We start from the raw sequence: 21,301 nt of genomic DNA, 5'->3' as shown, positions 1-21,301 counted from the left end.
TGCTTTGCGTGTGCCATTGTTTGATCCACCGAAAGCGGCCAACAAACGACATGGAAACAAAGTAGTTCACCGGTTTATGCTCGATTTTGGGACAATTACAAGATGTTCTTTTCCCTGTTCCGGGAACTTTTCTTTAACTTTTCCATTTTTGCTTAGTTTCTGGTCAGCGTTTTCGTGCGCTTCGCCGTCATCAGCCGGACCGGATCAGCTAGAACGGTGTGCGGTTGTGCTGCGGGTGTGGAAGTGTGTTTGGGTAAGTATTTTAAATTTTGTTTTAAATTTGTACAGCACCACAAGTACAGTTATCGTTACAAAGTTCGATCAACCATTTTGGAATTTTGTCTTCTTAAATGTGGTGAAAATACTCACTGAAAAGAAGCAAAGAAGTGGGGAGAGAGAGAGAGAAGGAAGAGAGAAAAAGAGAACAGTTTTGATTTACTCTCGGTTGTCCATAACGGTACAGTTGTGGGATGGTGCGGAAAACAACAGTTAAGACATGTGAACAGAAAACGGAAAAATCACAAAACAAACATTTGTTTGACAGAAACGGTAAAAAAAAGGATCAAATCAAAGTTGCCAAAGAATGTGAAAAACGAAAAACACAAACGTTCACACACACACAGGCACACCAACACGGGACAATGGATCGAAAGTGCACGAAAATCGGGATACCAAAAGGTGCAAAGCTGGTGCCAAGAAAAAAGGAGAATGAAAAAAACATTTGATACAAACCAAATTTCGAGTATAAAACGAAGCAAAATGGAAAAGCAAACGGAAACTGTTTTTGAAATCGATAAAAGAAAGACAAACGTTCGAAAACAGGGCAATTGAAAAGACAATCGAATAAAATGTGGGAGAGTAAGTGAAAAGCAAAAGAAAAAACACACTCCATAACAGAAACAAAATAGTTGCATATAATGAACAAACTAATAGAGCGAAATTGAGTGTCGCCAGGGACAAAGGATTAAAGTGAATTCACGAAACATTCAAATCGGACTAGGTACAAATGGTGGTTCGCGACAAAACACACGAGATACCGGTCGAAGGGGTGGTTTAATTCGATTTAGTTTGATCAATCGTTTTGTTTCGTTCGTTAGTCCAGTTTGTGTGGTACTGGTTTTTTTTTGCTCTCTGTTTTGACACTACGTTTCGCTTTTTATATGGCAAAAAAGAAAGAAAACATAACAACACATCCGGTCTATGGCAAAACGTGCGAGGTGATGATTGGTGCTTATGTTCTGGTTGGATGCTTTTTCTTTTCGTTTGTTGAAAAATTGATTTGTTTCTCTCTCTCTACAAGGAAGAAGAAGCGGACGGTCTGTACCCAAGGTTTTTCCGCTGCAGAAAGAGGTGGATCTCGCGGAAGTTCGGCCGGCTCGCCTCGTTGCGCTGCCAGCATTCGCACATCAGATCGTAGATTTCCCGCGGGCATCCGACCGGTATTGGAAGAAGTATCTGCGAATGAGAGAAGGAAAGGAAATTTGTGTTAAATTGTCTGAAAATCGTCCGAAAAGCTACAAACGATTTTTGGGACCATCATAGCAAAATGAACCTTTGAAGGGTAACAACCATTGAAATATTCTTTGAAATTCACTTGGTCAGTGACGAAAAAGAAACCGGTGTAAAAACGTCTCCCACAACTTTTAATTGCGTCCACTTGAGACAGTTCCTTGAGATGGCCCCCCCTTTTGTGTTGGGCTTTGTTTCGTGAACAACATGAAAATTCTCCTTCCTCTCCGACGTACACCTGCTTGAAGAAGCCCTTAATTTAGCAGCGAAACTCCACAAGGAAAGTGGAAAAATCGTTTCAAGTGGTGTGTGCCCGAGTACGGCAGAGGTGGTGGACATTTTTTTAAAAAGCTCCAACATCACACTGATGAGGGGGCGATTGTTTTTTCAGAGAGGGAAAAGGAGAAAAGGGTGACATTAAACAACAGTGAAAACGTTCATTAGAAAAGTTAACGATGAAGTGGCTCTTCATACGTGGTTGGACCTCGGTGATTAAAAGGAGAGGAAAAGTGGTTCGACTTGAGACTCGAGTCTGGACTAACAAACAAGACAAGTGGAATGGAATGGGAAATTGTGGAAAAAATGCAGGTACACTCTATACGGGTTTGCATGATTTGTTTTCCAGGTTTTATTTTGCCCAATGAAATAAAATTTGTGGAAGGTGAAATTTCGCCCGCTCATGACGGAAATCAAAAATTCACAAATCGAATTGATACTTTGTTATCTTCCGGGAAGTATATCCAGCAAGCTGACTATCAACTAAAAGAAAATCTAATCCATCTCTGTTTTCCACTGCCGGAAGCGGAAACTGCATGTGTTATCCTTTATTTTTCCGACCAAAATCAGAGAACAGTATAGGAGAAACATAGCACTTCCTTGTGTTGTAATGGAAAATGTTTTACCTTCCATCGATGGAAGATGGAGGACAAGTTACGGGACGGTACACGGAGATGAAGTAGAGAAAGCTTCAAAAGCTCCTTCGCTTTACGTGAATCAGTAAGCATGAAAAAAAAAACCGAAAGTGATCCAAAAATCACCTTAACAACTGACAGTCACCATTATTATGCCGGGCTTCAGATCTTCTTCGGTCAGGTAGTGCTCGGAAAAGCACGGTACCCGGGGAAAATTTGCTCACCCACTCCGTCAATCACTCGAAACTCAATTCGACGGAAACATAGCCGTTCCCGAAGGAAGAAGGTCTTTGCTAGCTGCTTTTTTTTTGTGTGTGTCTTCGTTACTGCTCACTGCACTTCCGTCGTGGTAAATCGTGGAAAACCTGGCGCGATCGATTGATGATTGAGTGACGAGTGGAGCACCAGAATCCGAATGCCTGGTTGGGTGGTGCCTGTCGTCCGGAGGTGAATACCATGCCAGGTGGAAACGACTATCAATTTAAATTACAACTGATGAAGAAAGACACTTTTGGTCTGATGGGTTCGATGGATTTGGGAAGGATATTTTTGAAAATGGAAAAAGAAATCTTACAGTGAAGAGAGTAATCGTAGAATTTTTAAAACATGCTTCAACGAAACTGTATTTGCATTAACAAGCAATTTCATTGAAAGTTTTGTAGTTACCTGTTTTACAATATATTTTTAATTGGAAAAAAACTTGTCGTGAATGAAGAATAGTAGCCTATGGAAAAGCCTTTTCCGATCATAAAACCAATGATTGCTACGATTGTGGTATCTGTTGTATTCGCTACAAACACCTTCCAATGATGTCTGATTGAATGGAACGTCAACTATAGGAGTCTTTTTGATGATTTTAAGTGTTTCTTCTAATAAGATGAAACATTTCTCAACTGATTGAACCGTTTATGCACATGTATTATTGTACAATAATACAAGCTCATTTTTCCTTCAACATTCGCGACCAACGTTCCCATTCCCGCGTTGAGCGACGGAAACCGAGCCAAGTGTTCGGTTTATGTAAATTTACATTAATCATTCATCGTCGGCACTAGTTGAAGCGTGAACAGGAATAATTGATAGTTCAACAGCATCCAGCTTCCGATTGCTTCCAACACCACCACCACTACTACCACCACCAACCGGGAAAAGCTGGGCAAATTGTGCGACTAATAAATCGTTGCTCGAAAGGATTTGTTTGTTTAGTTTCACAGGGAAAGCGGGAAGGAAAGCGTTCGGAAGGAGTGGATGAAGTTAAATAGAGTTCTGCAGAGCTGTGCATGTCTGCGAATGGGAGGTGTCCGGATGAGGTAGCACAGAAGTGGGAACGTTGCTTCCGCAATTGCTTCCTGGGGACTTCAGTAGTCTGGTGAAGCTAATTAAGATGGAACAGTAGGTTCGAGTAGTCCTTGAAGGTGTCTTCGGTCACCGGGAAAGCGATCGGTAAGAAAAAGATGCCACAGATGGCAAACGGGAACTATCGCATCTTCTGGGCTCGACTCGATCGTGGTGATGGTGATGATGATGATGCGAGTAATCATTATTCATAGTGTAATTTAATATTTATTACAACACCAGATTGTGCGTATGTGAGTACCGGAGGTGGCCTGTTTGTCGACGGACCACCCTCTCGTGGCATTGCCACCTCCTACTCGTACGAAATGAAGGGTGTTTTAAAGGGGTAGCAAGGAACTCTCGCGTCTCGGAGAACTCAGTTTGTCAGTCAGTCAGTCAGGAAGTCGGTCCCATTGTTTCGAGAGCGGTTACGGTCACAAATGATTGACGTCTCGTCGTTCGTGATTCGCGAAACGAACAAGACGATGCCACGGACTGTATGTCAAAGAACGGGGACAAATTTATGAATTTTCAGCCCTTCGTTAGGAGCAGGGCTTTCCAGCTTCCCGGTAACGTGTCTTGCGCGCCACATTAGTCATTAATATTAATTACCTGATTAAAGTTTCAACCGTTCCCCCGTGGTGGGCGACGTGCAAGCTGTTGTGATGCAAAGCCCACGTGTTTCCGGCGCTCTTAAAGATCATACGTGGCCCTCTTCCCTTTGCCTTGGCAAACGATGATTGACACAATCATTGGCACAACACACAACACTTTCCCTGCTCGTGATTAATCGAAAAATGGGACGCCATTCCGGTGAGGAGTACAATGGAAACAAATAGCTACCACAGAAACCGAGGTAGGCTGAGACAGAAAAGGATTGGCCTGTTGGGCCGCAAAGAGTTTTGGAAAATGAATGAACGACAACCACGAATATGGCACAGGTTGAGACACCGACTTGGTAACATTTTAAGAAGCAGTTAACTTTATGCTTTAGGGGGCAGAAAGGAACTGGGAACGGGTGTTAGGAGGAGTTCCCCCGGGGCCGGGAACGCAAGGGTTGAATTTCATTAAAAGCGGCCTAATGAACATAACATTACGCCCAACACAAGGGTGCCATATATATTCTACCAAATGATGAATTTAATTATTTTTCTACCCGATGGAAAAACGCGTCCTTGCGTATGAGGAGTTGCGCGAAACCGAGGGCACATACGATGCACGGAGTTACATTTTTAATGACGGAATGGAGGCCCCAGTTTTTCCACCCGGAAAGAAGACGCTGGTTTTCCAGCTGTTACACGGACGGTGATTTGGGTTACGAGTTCCCGTACAACCCGTTCCCAGGGCGATGGATTATTCAGGTTCATCATTCATTCAAGCTTAGGGAACCACAAACCAGGTCCTAGATAAATATAGGACATATTTTGCCCCGAGAGTGTGACGTGTGTCAGCTTTATGTCCTTAGAGGTTCTAAGAGACACTTCAATGGAAAATCCAACTTCAATGGATTGGGTTCATCTCAAACAAAGACCTCCGTTGGCATCATTTACATAAGTGCAATAGACTTTTTTGGCCTTTATTTAAATCAGCACCGGAACTCGTTCAACTCGGTGTGGATAAAAATCCATCCAACACTTAAAAACGTCAAAGAAAAAAACATGTATCTCCCCATAACCGAAAAGGGTTTCTAACCATCAATAATCATAAGAGCATGAAAAAGCTGTCTACCGGATGGAAAATGAAGCATTACGAGGCGATAACGATAAAAAAAAAAACACAAAATCCTCCGATTTTCCATCGGTGATAGCAATCCACACGAGTATTCCCACGGTAGGATCATTTTCCAATCGGGGGAAAAGTCCGTCAAGTGGCTGCCAAAAGCATCGAAGCAGCATAAATTGCAGTTAAACTGAAGCATTACACGCGGATGAGAATTGCAACTCGGGAAACCCCACGCCCATCGAAGGAAATGGCGACGCGCGTAAAATATTATTCGAAGCAAGGAAGCTTCAGCGTTCCGGCAGCGGCAAAACACTCACGGACAAAGCCCGATTCGAGCATTCCCGGCATGGCGAAAGTGAACGACATTCGCGGCAGAATGTTGTACGTTGTTCACTTCCTCTTGATACCCGGAAGGGATTGTGCTGGATGAAATCAACCGTGTGATGTTTCTTCCCAAGTGCAATGTGCCATTCTTTTACACCCCGGTACGTGTTTCAAATCAAATGAAAGGGATCATACTCGTAAATGCTTTTGCGGGTGTTTTTTCCGTTTCGAAGCTTGTTTCTATTTTCTGGGTTTTATTCCAACGATATCCCAACGGTTTCCGGTTGTGCTTGTGGGAGCTTTCTTCCGGTGCGTTCGCGTTAAGCTTTGGAGCGTTCCAGACATCTCTCATCAAGTTGATTGCAAAGCTACCGGGAAAGAAGTGTAAGTCTTCTCCATCCGTGATGTTTCATTTACCGAATGTATTGAAGGTTTTCGCATTTATATTCCCCGTTGACAAGCGTCGGAATAGATGAACCTAACGATATCGGAACACATTGACGCATCTCATGAGTCGTGAGCAACCACCATGTTTCGTCATGCATTTTTCACGATTAATTGTCCTCAATGATCCTTTCAAATGGAACGGTGCCCTTGACATCGTTTCCAGCTGCGCTACTTACGTGTTTCTTGTTGTCCTGATACATGTGACCGATGTTCTCGATCACCTTGTCGTCGCTCAGATTCTCGAACGGTTGTTCGCGCGCGAAGGTCAAAATTTCCCACAATGTCACCGCGAACGACCACACGTCCGACTTGGAGGAGAATTTGCCCTGGAAAAAGGAAAAAAAAGGGAAAATGGAATGCGAAATAGGACACGATAATGGTAGGCTTTCCCTGGTGGTTTTGGACTTACCATCAGCACGCTTTCCCAGGCCATCCACCGGATCGGCATGGGTTGTGATTGTCTTCCGGCACCCTCGAGGTGGCAGTAGTCCGCAGGATATGCTATACGATTTATCACAGTTCCTAGTGTACAGATTTTTATCTCCAGCTGTGGTCCAACTAAACAACTCCTGTTTGGGGACGTCAAAGGAAAAAGGGGAAACATCATGAATGATTTGTATTAATTGACCATAATAATTATGAGAGTAAGCAAGAACCACACAATCTATTTATTTGAAGTTATAATCTGTTTCTTTTATGCATCAAACTAATGTAGCATTTGATTTTTAAAACGAAACGTTCTAATCGACACGGTTAGAGTGTCTTATTGTACGATTCGTAGAGAATTTTCGCACAAACTCTCCTACACCACAAGTTAATGCCACTGCCCTTTCTCCGATTCGGACCGTGCTGTATAAATCAACTGCACTCCAGATTAATTATTCAGCGCCGCCGACCGCTCGCCATAACTCATTCGCCAAGGAAGTAAGCGTATCAATTTCCTGGCTGGTCGTCGGAACCGGGCGGAAAGAATGGAACATGGTTGCCGTTGCCGGAACCTCCCTTGCATGCTCGGTTGTTTGCGTAAAGCCCAGACCCGCCCGGATGGTTTGAGGACCAACCGTTTGCGTTCCGGAACGTCCAATTTTACGTTCGAAACCACGCGGCGGTACCCGGGAACGGTTCATCACCTCCGTTTGCGATCGATCGGAACACCGGGCAAAGGTTCCCTGGATGGACCGTTGTTACTCGCCGTGTGCCGTCTCGCAACCATTACCAAGTGTGTGAGAGAGAAAGAGGGAGTGCTACAACAATGAACCGGGAACCGTTTATATAATAAATTAAATCCTAAATAAATAAACGCACTTATTTCGATTTTGGCATCGGTTCAGTCGGTATCCGTACAGTGCCCCGGTATTGGGGAAATTACTGAGGCCCTCAGTTACCAAGGGCAAGATTGGCTGGCCTCTTCTCAGGCCCGGTGGATCTGGGCTTCCCAAGCCTTCGCCGAACTCCCGAGCGATAAATAATGCGAATTATGGCACCGGAGAAACGGAACCGGGAAAGGGGTTTAATTTTGAGGTCGAAAAATGTAACAGCGTTCCGCAAACAACATAGCTTATGCCGGCCGGTCTCTCCGCCTAACCCGGGAATGCCAGCCAGCGCGCTTGGTCTTCATTTTCCCGGTGCATCCAACGGACCCCGCCGTGCATCGTAGTTTGTATTGATAAATTATTGGCCACTTCAGAGCGACCGTCGGTTGCCATATCGAACCCGACCAGTGGTCCAGCACGGATGCTGATAGCCATAAGTGGCCAGGAAAATTGGCTGGGGCGAGCGCGAAAATGGGCGCGAAAATAATTTCGTCCATTGGCTGGCCTTGCGGACGAATGCGAAATGCCGTCGTTGTGAACGTTATTTAATTTCGACACGACTTCGCCGATGCATCGCCGAACGCGCTGTCTTGCCAGAGAACTTCATCGGACGAACCCCCTGTAACGTGTGTGTGTGTGTCTGTGGTTTCGGAGGTTCCATTCGAACCAGGGTTCGGCCATCGTTTCCATCGACAGCAAATGGATGGCTTGCGGTGCACAACGACGGCCGGTCCGTTGCAACAACGCCAGATGAAGGAAATGAAAAATTTGATTGCTAATCAGGTTTGACTTTGGTGTCCATGGAGAGAAAGAGAGCGAGAGGGAATTGGCGAAGGGATGGAACGCTAACATCAGCAAGAGTGGGGTGTTTGATTCGGATCAACAGCAGTCATGGCGATCGTAATCGTAACTTCGGCGGGATGTGTTTAAACAGTGGTCAAGCTGGAGCGTTTATATTTGGTCATAAAATAGGTCTCAATTTTCCCAGCCCTGGATCCCAGGATTTTTTTTGTTCCCAACACCTAAACAACTAAAACTTATACAAAATAATACTGTTTTCGATAGTGCTTACAAACATTTTTCAATATTTTATTTATTCGCAAAAGTTGGCCAACGCTCACCTAAAGTTTCGACCATGAGTGATGACAACCCTTCACCCTTTGCTCATGGGTCGTGGGGTAATTTTGGTGCTCGTAATGGTAAAATGTATCAACAGCCATTCCAATACCACCCCACCACCACCGAGACGGACGACGCATCCCCATGGCCTCGGCCATCCAATAAGTCAATCGAGCAAAGATTAGCCCACGATGCACCAGAACGACGGATGCATTTGGACGGTGGTTGCGCGAACCGAGTTGCATTTAATTTCACGACTAACGATGGGGTGTTTGGGGGTGCGGTTCGTGCACCCGACTCGCCTCCCCCCCCCTCTCCAATCGAAAAACCGGCAGTAAAATCCCGTCGTCCAGGCCGTAAAGCTTGAACCATTCGCGATGACCGCCGCCGCGACCGGTGCAATATTCTTGATTGGATATTTTATTATCGTAATCTGCAGTGCAGACGGATGATGATCTCCAATGGGCTCGGACCCACATGGTACTCTGTGTGTGCGTGTGTGCATGTGTGCATTCCCCGCCTCGTTTCGATTTTTCTTTTCTCGCCCCATATGTTTGCCGTTCGCATCTCTTGGCGGGGCGATTGCAAAAAAAAACGAAGCAAAAGCCAGTCGAATTAAACACTTGTGCGGGAAAGTCGTACGCACATCAATTTGTTGCCCGTTGCAACGTTGACCTCTGCGGGGTACATTATTAAAATAAATTATGGCAAGCTTTTTGCGCGGTAATGTTGATTATTGAATGTAATCAAAACAAATGATCCAAACAAATGCAAAATCCGGCCACGTGAGCTGCACCCAATCCGCGGCTGGTCTGTTGCGAATTTGCAACCCTCGTAAAGCTGATGCTGTTCGAGGCCTCTTTTTTATTTATCATCAATTGTGTTGAAATTGCAACTAAAAAAAAAACATCTGTTATATTTTAGCTACATGCCAAAGGGCAACAAATAATCCTCTATTATTGTTAGAGTAACGTTTCGCCAAAGCTGATTTATGTACTTCGGGACAGGTTTCGATTGAAAAACCGCACCGACCGTTTTTCGCAGGACACAAAGGGAATTGAATATGTGAAAGGAAACATTTTACAAGTCATACCACGTAGCAAAATTATAAGCTCCGTTACAAACATAATTACGAGCTCCATTGTTTTTCGAACGTAAACTCCGGCGGTGTGGTTAATATGTGCGGTAAAATTGTCACATGTCAATCACCTGGCACTTGTTTTCCATCCTCCATGCCTGCCATTGTTTCGGAAAACTGCGTTGACAAACTACACTGCGGCCTGGGGGAGGTTGGCGTTGGGGCTTTCCACGAACGGACCGTGTCGTCACGCTCGGAACCGGGGGTAAATTGTCCAAATTGTGCGAAATGACATTTGTCAAAATTACATAAGAGTTCAGTACGGTTCTCGTATCGGCCCCGGGGCCGGGAGGTTATTGGTGTCAGCCCACTCGGACACCAGACGTGACAATTGGGGGAAGAAAAACCTTTGTCATGTTGCAAATAAATAAATTATTCAAACCCATCACCAACTGGCGGCTGCAACTGAACGAATGAAACGGGAGGAATGAGGTTCGGAAAAGCTCCGACAAGTGGATCTGCAATATAACGACGGAACAACAATGAAAAATAAACGCTGCGTCGAGAATATGTGCAAAATGTGGTGTTGAAAAGTGACTGAGTGTGTCCGTCAGGGTTTTCACCGGTTTTTCCATCGGTTTCCTTTTTTTCTTCCCCATTTTTCCTCGGCCATTTGTGTTTTCGGTACGTTTTGATGTAGTGAATAATGGATGGTGAGTTGTGCAACTCGTGCGCCTGTGTGACCACCGAATGGAAGCTTCGGAGCGCAGAGTGTGGAAAAGCCTCGCCCCCCACGAAGGCTTCAGTGGTTAGTGGGCAGAAAACTTGCCAACCCGGTCGGCTGTTACAATTGTTTCCCACCATTTGGGGAGAAGGAAGAAAAACAGTACATCAAACAATTGGGATGGGAAAAGGGAAAGATGTTTGATTTACTGACGCGCGACTCAGCTCGATGGGGAAAATTATTGCTGCTCCCCCCCTCCGGAAAGGAGTGAAAAGAAAACTCTTTACTCTTTTGGAGTCATTTTTCACATGAAAAATTGTGCAATAATTCAAAAGCTTAGAAGTGTAGTAAATATGTTTGAATATCTGTTTTTACTTTCTTTGTAACTTGTGTAACGTTTGGAGGACTTTTCTTTCTTTGTAACGGGGAAAAAAAAACCGACCAATGCTCGCTGTTGCACAAACATGGTTGATTTTTGCAAAACCACGTAAAGCAAACAATCGACTCCACCATCGATTGCGCCATCGTCAAACAAACCGTTTCGTCTGTCAAGTGCAATTCGATTCCTACTTTCAACAGGTTAAGCCCACAGTGGTTGGCAAACAAACAGAGAAGCGGTGGAATAAAAGTGGATTTCTCACACAAACACACACCTGAGTTGGATGGAACGCACAATATCCCCTGAGGGAATGCGACGTAGCTTTCCAAACCCATGGAAAGGAGTCCTTTAGAACCTTTGGCTGGGGAAAAACGGGTGTCCAGGGACGTGTTCAATGGAACAATTTTCATATTTATTTGGTCGGGTTCTGAAAGTGGGCAGCTCATCGTCAGGAATCAAGAGCGTTTTATTTTTATTCGTTGCCGGCGTAATGTAATATTTTCCTCATCAGCAACAGTTGATGCTGTGTTGGCCGTGCTTACGAAGCACTTGAAACGATTTCGTGCAGCAGGTGCACGCGGTATCAACGACACTCCAAATTAGCTCCGTTTCGATTGATGGAGAGTGAATTAAATTAAAAATAATACACCCAACACGATCGGCGCACAACTGGGTCCTCAAACACGGGCCAAACTTTGGCAACCATTGATCGAGAGGAAAGTTTGATTGATCAGGTACACATGTGGGTGGAAAAAGTATCACAATTTTTTCCCGCTTCTCTGGTGGAAAATTGAGTTACAATGGAGTAGAACGGACGAATCAATGCGAACCAGTCTGTCCCTGACAGCAATGACATTGATGGATGAGTACCGGAAAACCCCTCGGCCGGCAAGGAAGTGGATAGCTTCCCGGTGGCCACGAAATGATTCGTTATCCGCTTCCCCCCCCCTGTTTCCCCGTAGTATCGGTCGGTGGAATCAGTAATTGATCGAAAGTAAAACGTAAAATACGTAACCGGCGGCCAATCGACAAAACGCGGAAACACCTGAGCGAAACCTGCACAAGGAAGGCGAGTGTTTAATTTATGGTACGACATAAACCCCCGGTTTCGTTCGCAACACCCATTTCGCGAAGGATGCCACTTTGTGTTTAGAGGGTAGAGTTGGAAAGCTCCTCATCGGAGCTTCAGAGTTCGACGCTTCGAAGATCCGATACCATGTGCCGAAGGTGAGGCCATAAATTCGAGGCTTTACCGAGGAGGAGCTTCCATCTCGACTCTAATCTCCACCGTGGTGTGTGTGTGTTTGTGTGCCTGTGGTAGGCAGAATAAAGGATAAACCGGGTACTTCTTGTGCACCTGACATGGTGGAAAGGTGCGAGGAATTATCGTAAAGTATTATCGTAAGTACTGTTACGGTCATTTATGGGCATTAAGTGGTGTTTGCGATCGATGAGGAAAAGCCGGGTAATCGGCTGCGAGCGAAACATAATACATGGTTTTTAATGATCACTTTGTAGGGATTAGAGATCTTGTAGATTTCCGGGACAAGAAAAACGGTCGTTTGCGCCATGCATCATGTGCACATTTCAATATTCGAAAATCGTTAAGATGTCTATACACTTCAACCAACGGGAAGTAAAAACCATTTCAAGGGCATTACAAAACTCAGTCAAATGTTTAATAGATGTGTCTTTACATACAACGGAAAAAAGGAATCAAGGATAATGGTTCGTGCATGCGTAATTGAGATAAAATACCTTCAAGTACCGTCCGGGATACTTGTCATTAAAAGTACTCGTACACCTTTCCAAAAGACATCGAATGGAGGGGGGGTGGAAAAACCCTCATCTCGTGAGTAGCACCGGTCAATTACCTCGGCAGCTTGGTGTTGTTACCGGCATTCCGCCGTATTATTAGTCATCGTTTTAATGCTCATGCGTCCACGAAATGTTTCGCTGGGTCGAAATCGAGGACGGATTCTTTCATGGCCAGTGGAGAACGCAAGAATAATCCATTCTATTACTTTGCGCCGTCTACTAATGACGCCACACGCCGCGGCGGGTAGGCAGGATTTAATTTATAAGCCTACAACGGGGTTTTATTTTCCCTGGGAGTACGTAGCAATTATGGCTTTGCGTGTAATATTTACTGTTATTATGAAAGATGTCCGACGATCCGAGGGGTTCGATATTCGGGTTCCATAAATGTCCAAATGTAATCTTTTCTTTTTCGGACGCGCCGAAGGTTTTGGCAGAACGAGCGACCGCAACTGAAGGATTATCGACCTCGGAAAATCCTCCTGTAGAACGGGGTGGCCGATCGAGGGCGTCAAATTTGAATTTTATTAGAACTAAACAGTGCCGTTGTTGGTGAATTTTTATGAGATGGAGTAGTGTGCTCGAGTGAGGGTTCATGCTACAAATCAACGCGAAGGTCTCCCCACCGGGTCGGGGGGAAAACCCCCTCTCCTCTGGTGTTGTGCAGGATCCTTAGCGTACAGAGCGATTTTCGATGGTGGATGGTTTTTATTTGTTTTAGGATTTATGGGCGCTTGACACGAAACGGGTCCCTCCCCCACTTGGCACTGCTGTCCCCACTTGAGCAGGGTTGATGTTGCGACAGGATAACGGAAAGGTAAAAGGGATCCGCCAGTGGACGGAAGTTCTCTATCAGAAACACTAGCGTAAAGCGCATACATACCACTATAAAACCCAAGGTGCGAGTGTTGTGTGGGGACCTTCACTCACATGAATAACGTTGAGCCCGAGCTGCAACTGACAGCAATTGTCGAAACGATGTCAATGATTAGCTTCGTGTGCCCGGGCACTGTGCGTCATTCCACACATTTTGGCAATAATAGTAAAACTAGCGGTGGAACTACGTGCGGCATTTGTTTAATGCACTTTGGTATGTACCTTTGCGGTGCGATAAAATCTCTGTTTATTGTTAATTTACCAACATTAAAGTCAATGATGCCAGGGATATTGCTTGAAACCGAAAAAAGAGTCTCAGTGCTCAGCGGGAAAACTTACTAAAAGTATATTAATTTACATGAAGGAATTATTTGTGTCTCATCACTAAAAGAAAAAGTATCGCAGGTTTGCAGGATGGCTTTTTCCTTCCACCCACTTTTGGCGAGATTTTCAAATCCTGTTTCACAACATCCTTTTGATTTATCGCGCTCCTGAAGGCAACATTCATTTCATCTGTCGTTGGGAAGGCGTTTTCCCCTCCACGAATTATGATTATTTTGCAACAACTTTCTGGCTCGATCTTTCCTCGAATTCCTTTGCGCTTTCCTTTTTCACTCCCCATTTTACACCCCATTACCCACCACTCCCAACGCCGGGGGGGTTTTTCCCCACCGGCATTCACGCTGTCAGGTGCTGAGATGAATGGACCTCATTATGTGAGCATCCATTTTAGAGTCCGTCCGATCTTTCATCTCCTTTCGCGTTCGGTTTTCCGCAGACTGGCGCGAAGGGTGTGTCATCATTATGCAATCTGTTGACTTCGTGAAAATGGATTGAAACAAAAAAGACCGTCCCTGTTCAACCTGCTTTTCGGGAACGGTTGTTGTTCGGTTCCTTTTCGCACCTTTCGGTTCGGGAGAGCTTTTCTCTCTCTCTTTTTCCAAGTCAGGTGCGTGGAAAGGACGTCCTTTGCGGGATCCGAATTTTCCTTGGTTTTTTCTTTCACCCCGGCAGGGGTAATGGGGCAAGCATGCAAGCAGATGAGTAAAGGTGGGAAAAGTAGATAATATTTTCTCGCTTCCAGAATGTTCCAACGTCCGACACACTAAGCTTTTACCGCACGGTAATGATTATGATAGTGATTTATTTCCGCCACTCAGCTCGGCCCGGGGCCAGCTTTGGGGTGTTCATTTATCAGCGCCGGTAGGTGGTAAACAAAATTGGAAAATGCCCACCCGCGTCCTCTCGCCGTTTGGGGGTGATCATCTTGCCACTTTCACTCGAGGGCATCCTCCGGGCGGATATGGCGCACCTCATTGTCTGTCGTCGACGTGAACCATCCCACCACCGTCGTCCTGAAGGGATAGGGCGTTTCCTACTTTTCCTTCGGACGATTGAAATCGCCTCCTGCCTCCCCCTCCCGTGGTGTGGCCAGTCTGGACCCAACCCAGGAGCGGTGTAGGAAAAGTGCATTAGCAAATCATTTGAATAAATAATAGAGTTTGTGCAGGGCGGAATCCATTAGCCCACGGGGGTTGCACCAGGACGTTCGCGGAGGGTTCTTCAATCCGTCGTCGTTGAAGCTTCGAAAGCTCAACCCTGGAGGGTGGGACCTCGAGGTACTTGGCGGCGGAAAGCTGATTCGCGATTCTGCAAAATCGTTTAGCAAACCCGTCTTGGCCAAAAGGACTCAGCAGACAAAAAAGAAGAACTATTTCCATTTCAACACTTTCTTTTATATCCACCCTTAAGTTTTCCCGATGGACGGCCAGAATGCTACCCTTCGAACACAAGGACATCCTCAGTGGCGTGTGCGAGTGAGTTCGGCAAAAACGGTTCGATGCGTTTCGCGCATCCGTAGAGCATGATGCAAAAGACGCCCCAACGCGGCAATCGCGGGGTATCATAATGAATCCCACTTAATAGTGAAACTCTACTCGATTTCTCCATTACCCGTCGCTCCTCTTCTTCGCCTCTCGATGTAGAAGAGAACTTCCGGTTAGTAGCACGAGGCGTCGATGGGATTTAAATTAGACGTAATTCAATTCCAGAATAAACAAAACGATGACAAGCGCGTGTAGAGCGGCGGTGGTAATGGAGATTCTTGCCAATTGATCGGTTCTCGGATGAACTGTTGAGAGCTATCGATCGAGCAAGGAAACTTGGGAAGAAGTTGTTGGAGAACCGCTCATGAACACTGGATCGCGATAACAAATTGAATTCAGTGTTTTGATGTCGGTGTACGATAATTTAAATTATTCTTAATCAGATATAAAGCCTCTTTTACCAGAACAAAATTAAATAAAACCACTTTTACATCTGTTTTTAGTTGTTTCTTTGTTTTATAAAATGTACTTACCTAGTCGCTAGATCGCGATGCACTACGTTCATCTGTTCCAGGTATTTCATTCCCGAGGCTATTTGTGTTGCGATGTAAATTAAACACCCGTAGCTGCAGAGTAAAAATGTGAAGAAAAAGAACACATATGGTTACCATACAAATACCCATATTTTAAGTTGAGTTGAAAAAGCGTTCATGCACAAAAACGGTTCCTCCGCAAAATGTTTTACACGTACGAGGAAAATGTTCGCCAAGAGAAAAAGAGTTTAATTCTACAAGAAAGATGGCGTTAAATTAATCGAGGTACTTTTTTTTTTAGTGGATGTGGGCGACGTTTTCCCAGCGGGTTGGGCAGGAATACCGTTGTTTATGAGGACTTCTCCTCCATGGGCCGGAGTTAAGGCTGTTCGCAAGCACTTTCCCGATGTACTTTATGGTTTAAAAAGTCACACAAACGCGGGCGGGAGGACTTTGGAAAGGAGGGGGAAAAACGAATAAAATAAAACCGCCACATAGTGAACAACGGTCGGCGAGTCCTTCACGCCCATGCATACCGCCAGTGTGCGATTGTCGTAAAACTTTCTCCCCGACGCTGCAAAAAAAAAAAACATTCATGTGCACAATTCCCCGAAGTGGGGTGGAAAAAATGCAACTGTAAATTACTTAAAGCAGTTAGCGACTGCAACGCCTCGCAATGGCACCCCGGCGGAGGAATAAAGTTTAACCCGGCACAAGAGCAGGGGAAACAAAAGTTTTTTTCCTCCAACACAACACAGTTTCTCTCTCGAGTGGCCATTATAGGCGTACGTGTACGGACTGTGGTTGTAGTTGTTCGTAGCAAAAATCCTTAAATTTATAAACTTAATTTCCTCGCCCCGTGGCAACACAAACGGAATGCGTGGTACGTGTCCCCGGGTTTACGGGGACACTGTGGCTCCATCGCCGAGGTCCACGTTTTCCAAATGGGAGGCCAACTTTATCAAATGCAGTTTTTCCAACCGCGTCCAGTTGACCAACCAGGCTAGCCAAGGTTGACCAAAGAAATCCTTTTCCATTCCAATAACCCGCTCGAGGTGGTGGTCATGGACAAACAAACGCACACGACACCCGGGGAGGTGTTGTTTCAAATAGGAGGCGAGCGTGTACGTCGTGAGCTTTCCTTTATCCCCCGTTGGTGCTGGCAATCCTTCGTGGTTGCGTGGTACGAGAACTCGGGCAGTATTAGGTCTATCAGCGGTCGCCCGGGGATGCGACGAGTAAGTCAGGTCTGGTTCCGATCACAAGTCACCATCCGGGACGAAACACGCACACACACACACGGACGAGAAGGACGCCGCCGATGGCCAACGGAGCGCAAGTAAAACCTAGCGGATGATGCAGGCGTAAGGATAAAATTTGTGTCCTCCCAGGGTGATTCTTGGCTCGGTTGGCGCTCGTAATATTATAATACCCTCGGTTGCAATCAAATTCGCAACCGCTTCCACCCGAAGAATGCGGTTTTGTAGTGTGTTTCGTTATCTGGTACCGAGGCCGGCCTTTGCTTGGCCAGGATAAACCCCAGTCGAACCGAGAACGGCAAAGGCTCGAACGGGACAGGCCGATGTCTAACCGCTGTCGTTTCGCTGTCTGACGCTGCTGTTGCTTCGCTGTTGCCTCTGTGGTGTAGCTATCAATTATTAATCTTACAAAGATAATGCACAATGATGATGATGATGATGATGGTGCCCGTCTATCCATCCGTGCATTGGACGGTGCAGCGTTTGGGGATCAGCATCGAGTCTCGGAAAACCAATGTCACCCCTGTAGAAAAGAGCCTGAGAGTGTCATCGGGGCGATAAGATGTGACAGACAGGGGGTGAACTATGCAACACTGGCACTCTCGTTTCCCCGAGCCTTGTACAACGCCAATGGCAAACTTTACATCGCGTGGTTCGTGTGGTTGCCTCGGACGGGGAAGCTTTTCCTCCTGGCATCGGATGGCCTGGTTTGTTCCGCAATCTAAACTCATGCATTCACGGAAACGTTTCTATTCGGGGCAGCGTCGAACAAACCAACCCGAAAGTAATCATTGATTTACTCGAGCCATCCCACAGCATCATTGGGAACATTGTTGCCCGGGGAAAAGGATCCTCGATGATGGAGGGAAAGTTTACGTTCTATTAACTTCACGCCATAAGTTATTCAAGCAAAGTGTGGAGAGCGTGGACCCGGTTTGATACGAGTTAATTTCTGCAGCAAAATATCGGGTTAACTTTAATTACGGAGGGGTTTTTGGGAAGTGAATTTTGTTTGCAAACAACCAGCGGAATATTTACTACGACGAAAATTAACGGACACACAAATGGATCGGGCTGGAAAGTTTACCTTAGCGAGTTGTGCTGCACCAGCGAGCCCGTCTCGGCCGTATGCTCCTGCAGAAACTGGTTCAGATCGGTGCTGAACTTGTAGTCGAGCACGATGCAGATCGGTTCGTCCTTCAGGCAGGCCCCGAGCAGCTTCACGATGTTCGGATCGCTCAGCCGGCTGAGCTGTTTGGCCTTCGAGCGGAATTCTTTCTTCATGTGCTCGGATGCGCCCGGCCGGAGCGTCGAGACCGCGACGAGGCTGGAACTGAAATGATGCGTGAGAGTAAGAGAAGGAAAAACACGTATTAAAGATTGCACTGTCAAATTCTGCCCGTGGATATGCGAATGGTTATGCAACTCTGTTTTTTTTATTGGAGCGATTTTGCAAACAAAAAATGTCATGGCAACTGCGACAAGTTTTTCTCCACCCCTAGCGGCAACGATGTGAAATGCTTTCCACCAAATGGTTGCTGAGTTCACCGATGGCCGAAAATTTCAAAACGGTAATGGAATGACCTGTGGGAAAACACTTCCATCAAAAAAAGTTTCTCAACGTCCAATCGACGGATTTCGACAAAAAGCTTTCGTCCACGCTTAATGGAGTGCCTTTGGCCACAAAATCTTACTTACACGATGTCGCTAAATTTCACATCAAATGGTTGTACTTTTTATCAGATTGTTCTGTTATCACAAAAATAGGAAACATGAAAAATTTAATATCTAGAACAAATAAAAAATGTCAATTGAAAGACAAATGATATCTTGAATCAACTGTGGCTCAACCACAACATGGAACCATGGTAAAACCCTGCGCCCATTGTGGTACTGACGAAGACACAGTTCTCGGAGAGCTGTTGTAAACAAGTTGAGTTGATATTTAAAATTTAGAACACTACACCTCGTTCCAATGTTTTCGGCCCTCCAGCGGCAAACTCGAGTGGTTCATGTTCGGCGTGCAACGCTACGATCCCGACCGAGGACATGATGCTTGCTGCAAGTTGGAAGTACGACAAACGGTCTACAGCGGGTGAGCTCTTGGTAAGGAAGAGGTAAGGATTGCATCCGAATCCGAGACCTCTGGAACAACGTCATCTGACGACAGACTCCGTACTGTACGGTGTGTTCTTGTGTTCTCCGGTGACGCTCGTCCCAGTGTGGCCAGTTTTCTGGCGGACGATGCAAAGTTTCGTCTATTTTATTCATCCGTACACTCCTGTGTTTCTGGTGGTCTGGAGGGCTTACAACGGCCGAGCAAGGACGAGAGCGTCCAGGGCTTACAGTTTTTTTTCTTGTCGTTTCCAAAGCTTACGGAAGGACTTTTCCACTCGTAGCAACGGGCCGGGATAGCTCGACGAATTGGAACTCGGACGTTTCGCGACGGGCTAGTACCAGAACGTTGGGAACTACAACTTGCACGAAGCTTGAAGCTTGTGAGTTGTGCAAAATGCAAACGACCAACTTCGGTTCGGTTCACTTCCTTCCGTGTAGAATGGCTGATGATGGTGTGTTGGTTGGCCGTAATATCGACAAACAGATAAAAAAAAGGAACACAAACTCTTACACTTCCTTGAAGTGAAACTTCCTCCTTGCACGAACTGGCCACACACCGTGCAGGGGTGCTTTAGTTGAATGATTTTAAATATTAATTCAATTTGTTTGTCGACGGCGACGATACGATAAGGTTCCTTGAAGGATAATTTCACGAGTAGCAAAACCCGAACAGTGGATTTCGAAATGGCAGCATAAAGCCGTAAGGAAATGGTGCTAGATATTGGCCCCCTGATTACAAGGGTATAAATAATAATGGACGTTCCCCGGTTCGACCTACATTTTTCCACTTAACGCGAACCCGGTTTACGGTTGGTAGTTATCGGGAGGGAGTGGTTTCTCACCTGTATCCTTTCGTCTCGCACAGGTGCAGCTCGCCGAACACACCGCAGCCCAGCTTCTCCACTATCACCAGCTTGTCGCGCGGGTACTCGCTCAGCTGCAGATCGTCGTCCGAGATGCCGAGGTCCAGATCGCTGTAGGCATTTAGTTGCTGCTGCTGTTGCTGCTGTTGTTGCTGGTTCGAGGGAGTGGTCGGAGTAGTGGACGACTTGCAGATGGCCGTCGCTGCGTAGTACTTCTCCGGCGGCGGCGGAACTGGTGGTGGTTTCGGGAAGATGTTGTTCAGTGTAGGCGGTGTCAACCGGACGCTCACGTACCCGCCGGGAATCTTCGGTATCAGGTCCTGCATGTGCGGCACGGCGTACTCCTGGCAAACGATGTCGGGAACGTCTACAAAGAGGGAAAAGCGGTGGTTATGGAGATGAGAAAAGGGCTTGCAGTGTAAAGTGTTTTGCTGGTAAAAGACGACGGCACTACATACTGTCCCCGTTTTAACATTCCCGTGCCTAATTGGTAGCAGCTTGGTTCGGGTAAAGGTAGTACCATGACCACGCGCCCGGTGGACTTACGTCCGCTCGACTATGAGAAATGGAAATGACGACGATGGAAGTCCCGGGGGGACAATAATTACGGAAGCTTCTACACACCAGACACTCACTCGGGCACTCGCCATAAGGACGGGATATCCGGTAGCCAAGGTTGCCTGATCGAGGATCAGTGGTTAGTGGTCGAAAACTTTCCCTTCTACCGAAAGGAGCGGGTCACTTCTGGGCGGAAAATCCTAAAAACTTCCTACCCGAAGGGCAGCTTCCCCGAAACGACACCGACCGATGGCAAATAGAAACATTAAAATATTAAATGGTATTATCATAAATTTCTATTAATATCATTCTTTTCCATCCATGGTGTTGGCAAGAGAGTGAGAGAGAGAGAGAGAGAGTGATGCCGGCCAATTGCCATTTGCGGTTCGCACTTTATCCGAGCCGGATCCATTTTCTCGCCCCTTCTCGAAAGGATTAAACTTTTGCGAGCTCGAAAGAGTAATGGATCCGGTGGAAAAGCGGGCTTCACAGGCGAACGTCTGCTTTCTTGCGAGAGGTCACATAAATGAAAATCAACCAACCTGCTCGGGATCGTCCTCTGGATCGTAATGGGGCACCGTGGAGGCAA

At 46.0% G+C, this 21,301-nt stretch overlaps 1 protein-coding gene across 1 annotated transcript in view; it reads right to left on the bottom strand.

Annotated features, from left to right (window-relative positions):
• Positions 1 to 204: 204 nt before the first annotated feature.
• Positions 205 to 21,301, bottom strand: part of LOC131281087 (discoidin domain-containing receptor tyrosine kinase B) — a 107,227-nt gene continuing 86,130 nt past the window's right edge. Inside the window, exons 11-17 of the mRNA XM_058310340.1 lie at positions 20,134 to 20,521; positions 18,261 to 18,506; positions 15,915 to 16,007; positions 6,658 to 6,817; positions 6,425 to 6,574; positions 1,325 to 1,455; positions 205 to 229 (exon numbers count right to left, since the gene is read on the bottom strand). Of these exons, the coding sequence (XP_058166323.1) occupies positions 205 to 229; positions 1,325 to 1,455; positions 6,425 to 6,574; positions 6,658 to 6,817; positions 15,915 to 16,007; positions 18,261 to 18,506; positions 20,134 to 20,521 (1,193 nt within the window). The remainder of the gene's footprint in view (positions 230 to 1,324; positions 1,456 to 6,424; positions 6,575 to 6,657; positions 6,818 to 15,914; positions 16,008 to 18,260; positions 18,507 to 20,133; positions 20,522 to 21,301) is intronic.

Source organism: Anopheles ziemanni, chromosome 2, assembly GCF_943734765.1.
Source record: "Anopheles ziemanni chromosome 2, idAnoZiCoDA_A2_x.2, whole genome shotgun sequence".
Taxonomy (NCBI): domain Eukaryota; kingdom Metazoa; phylum Arthropoda; class Insecta; order Diptera; family Culicidae; genus Anopheles; species Anopheles ziemanni.
This window is presented reverse-complemented; position numbering and strand designations above follow the sequence as displayed.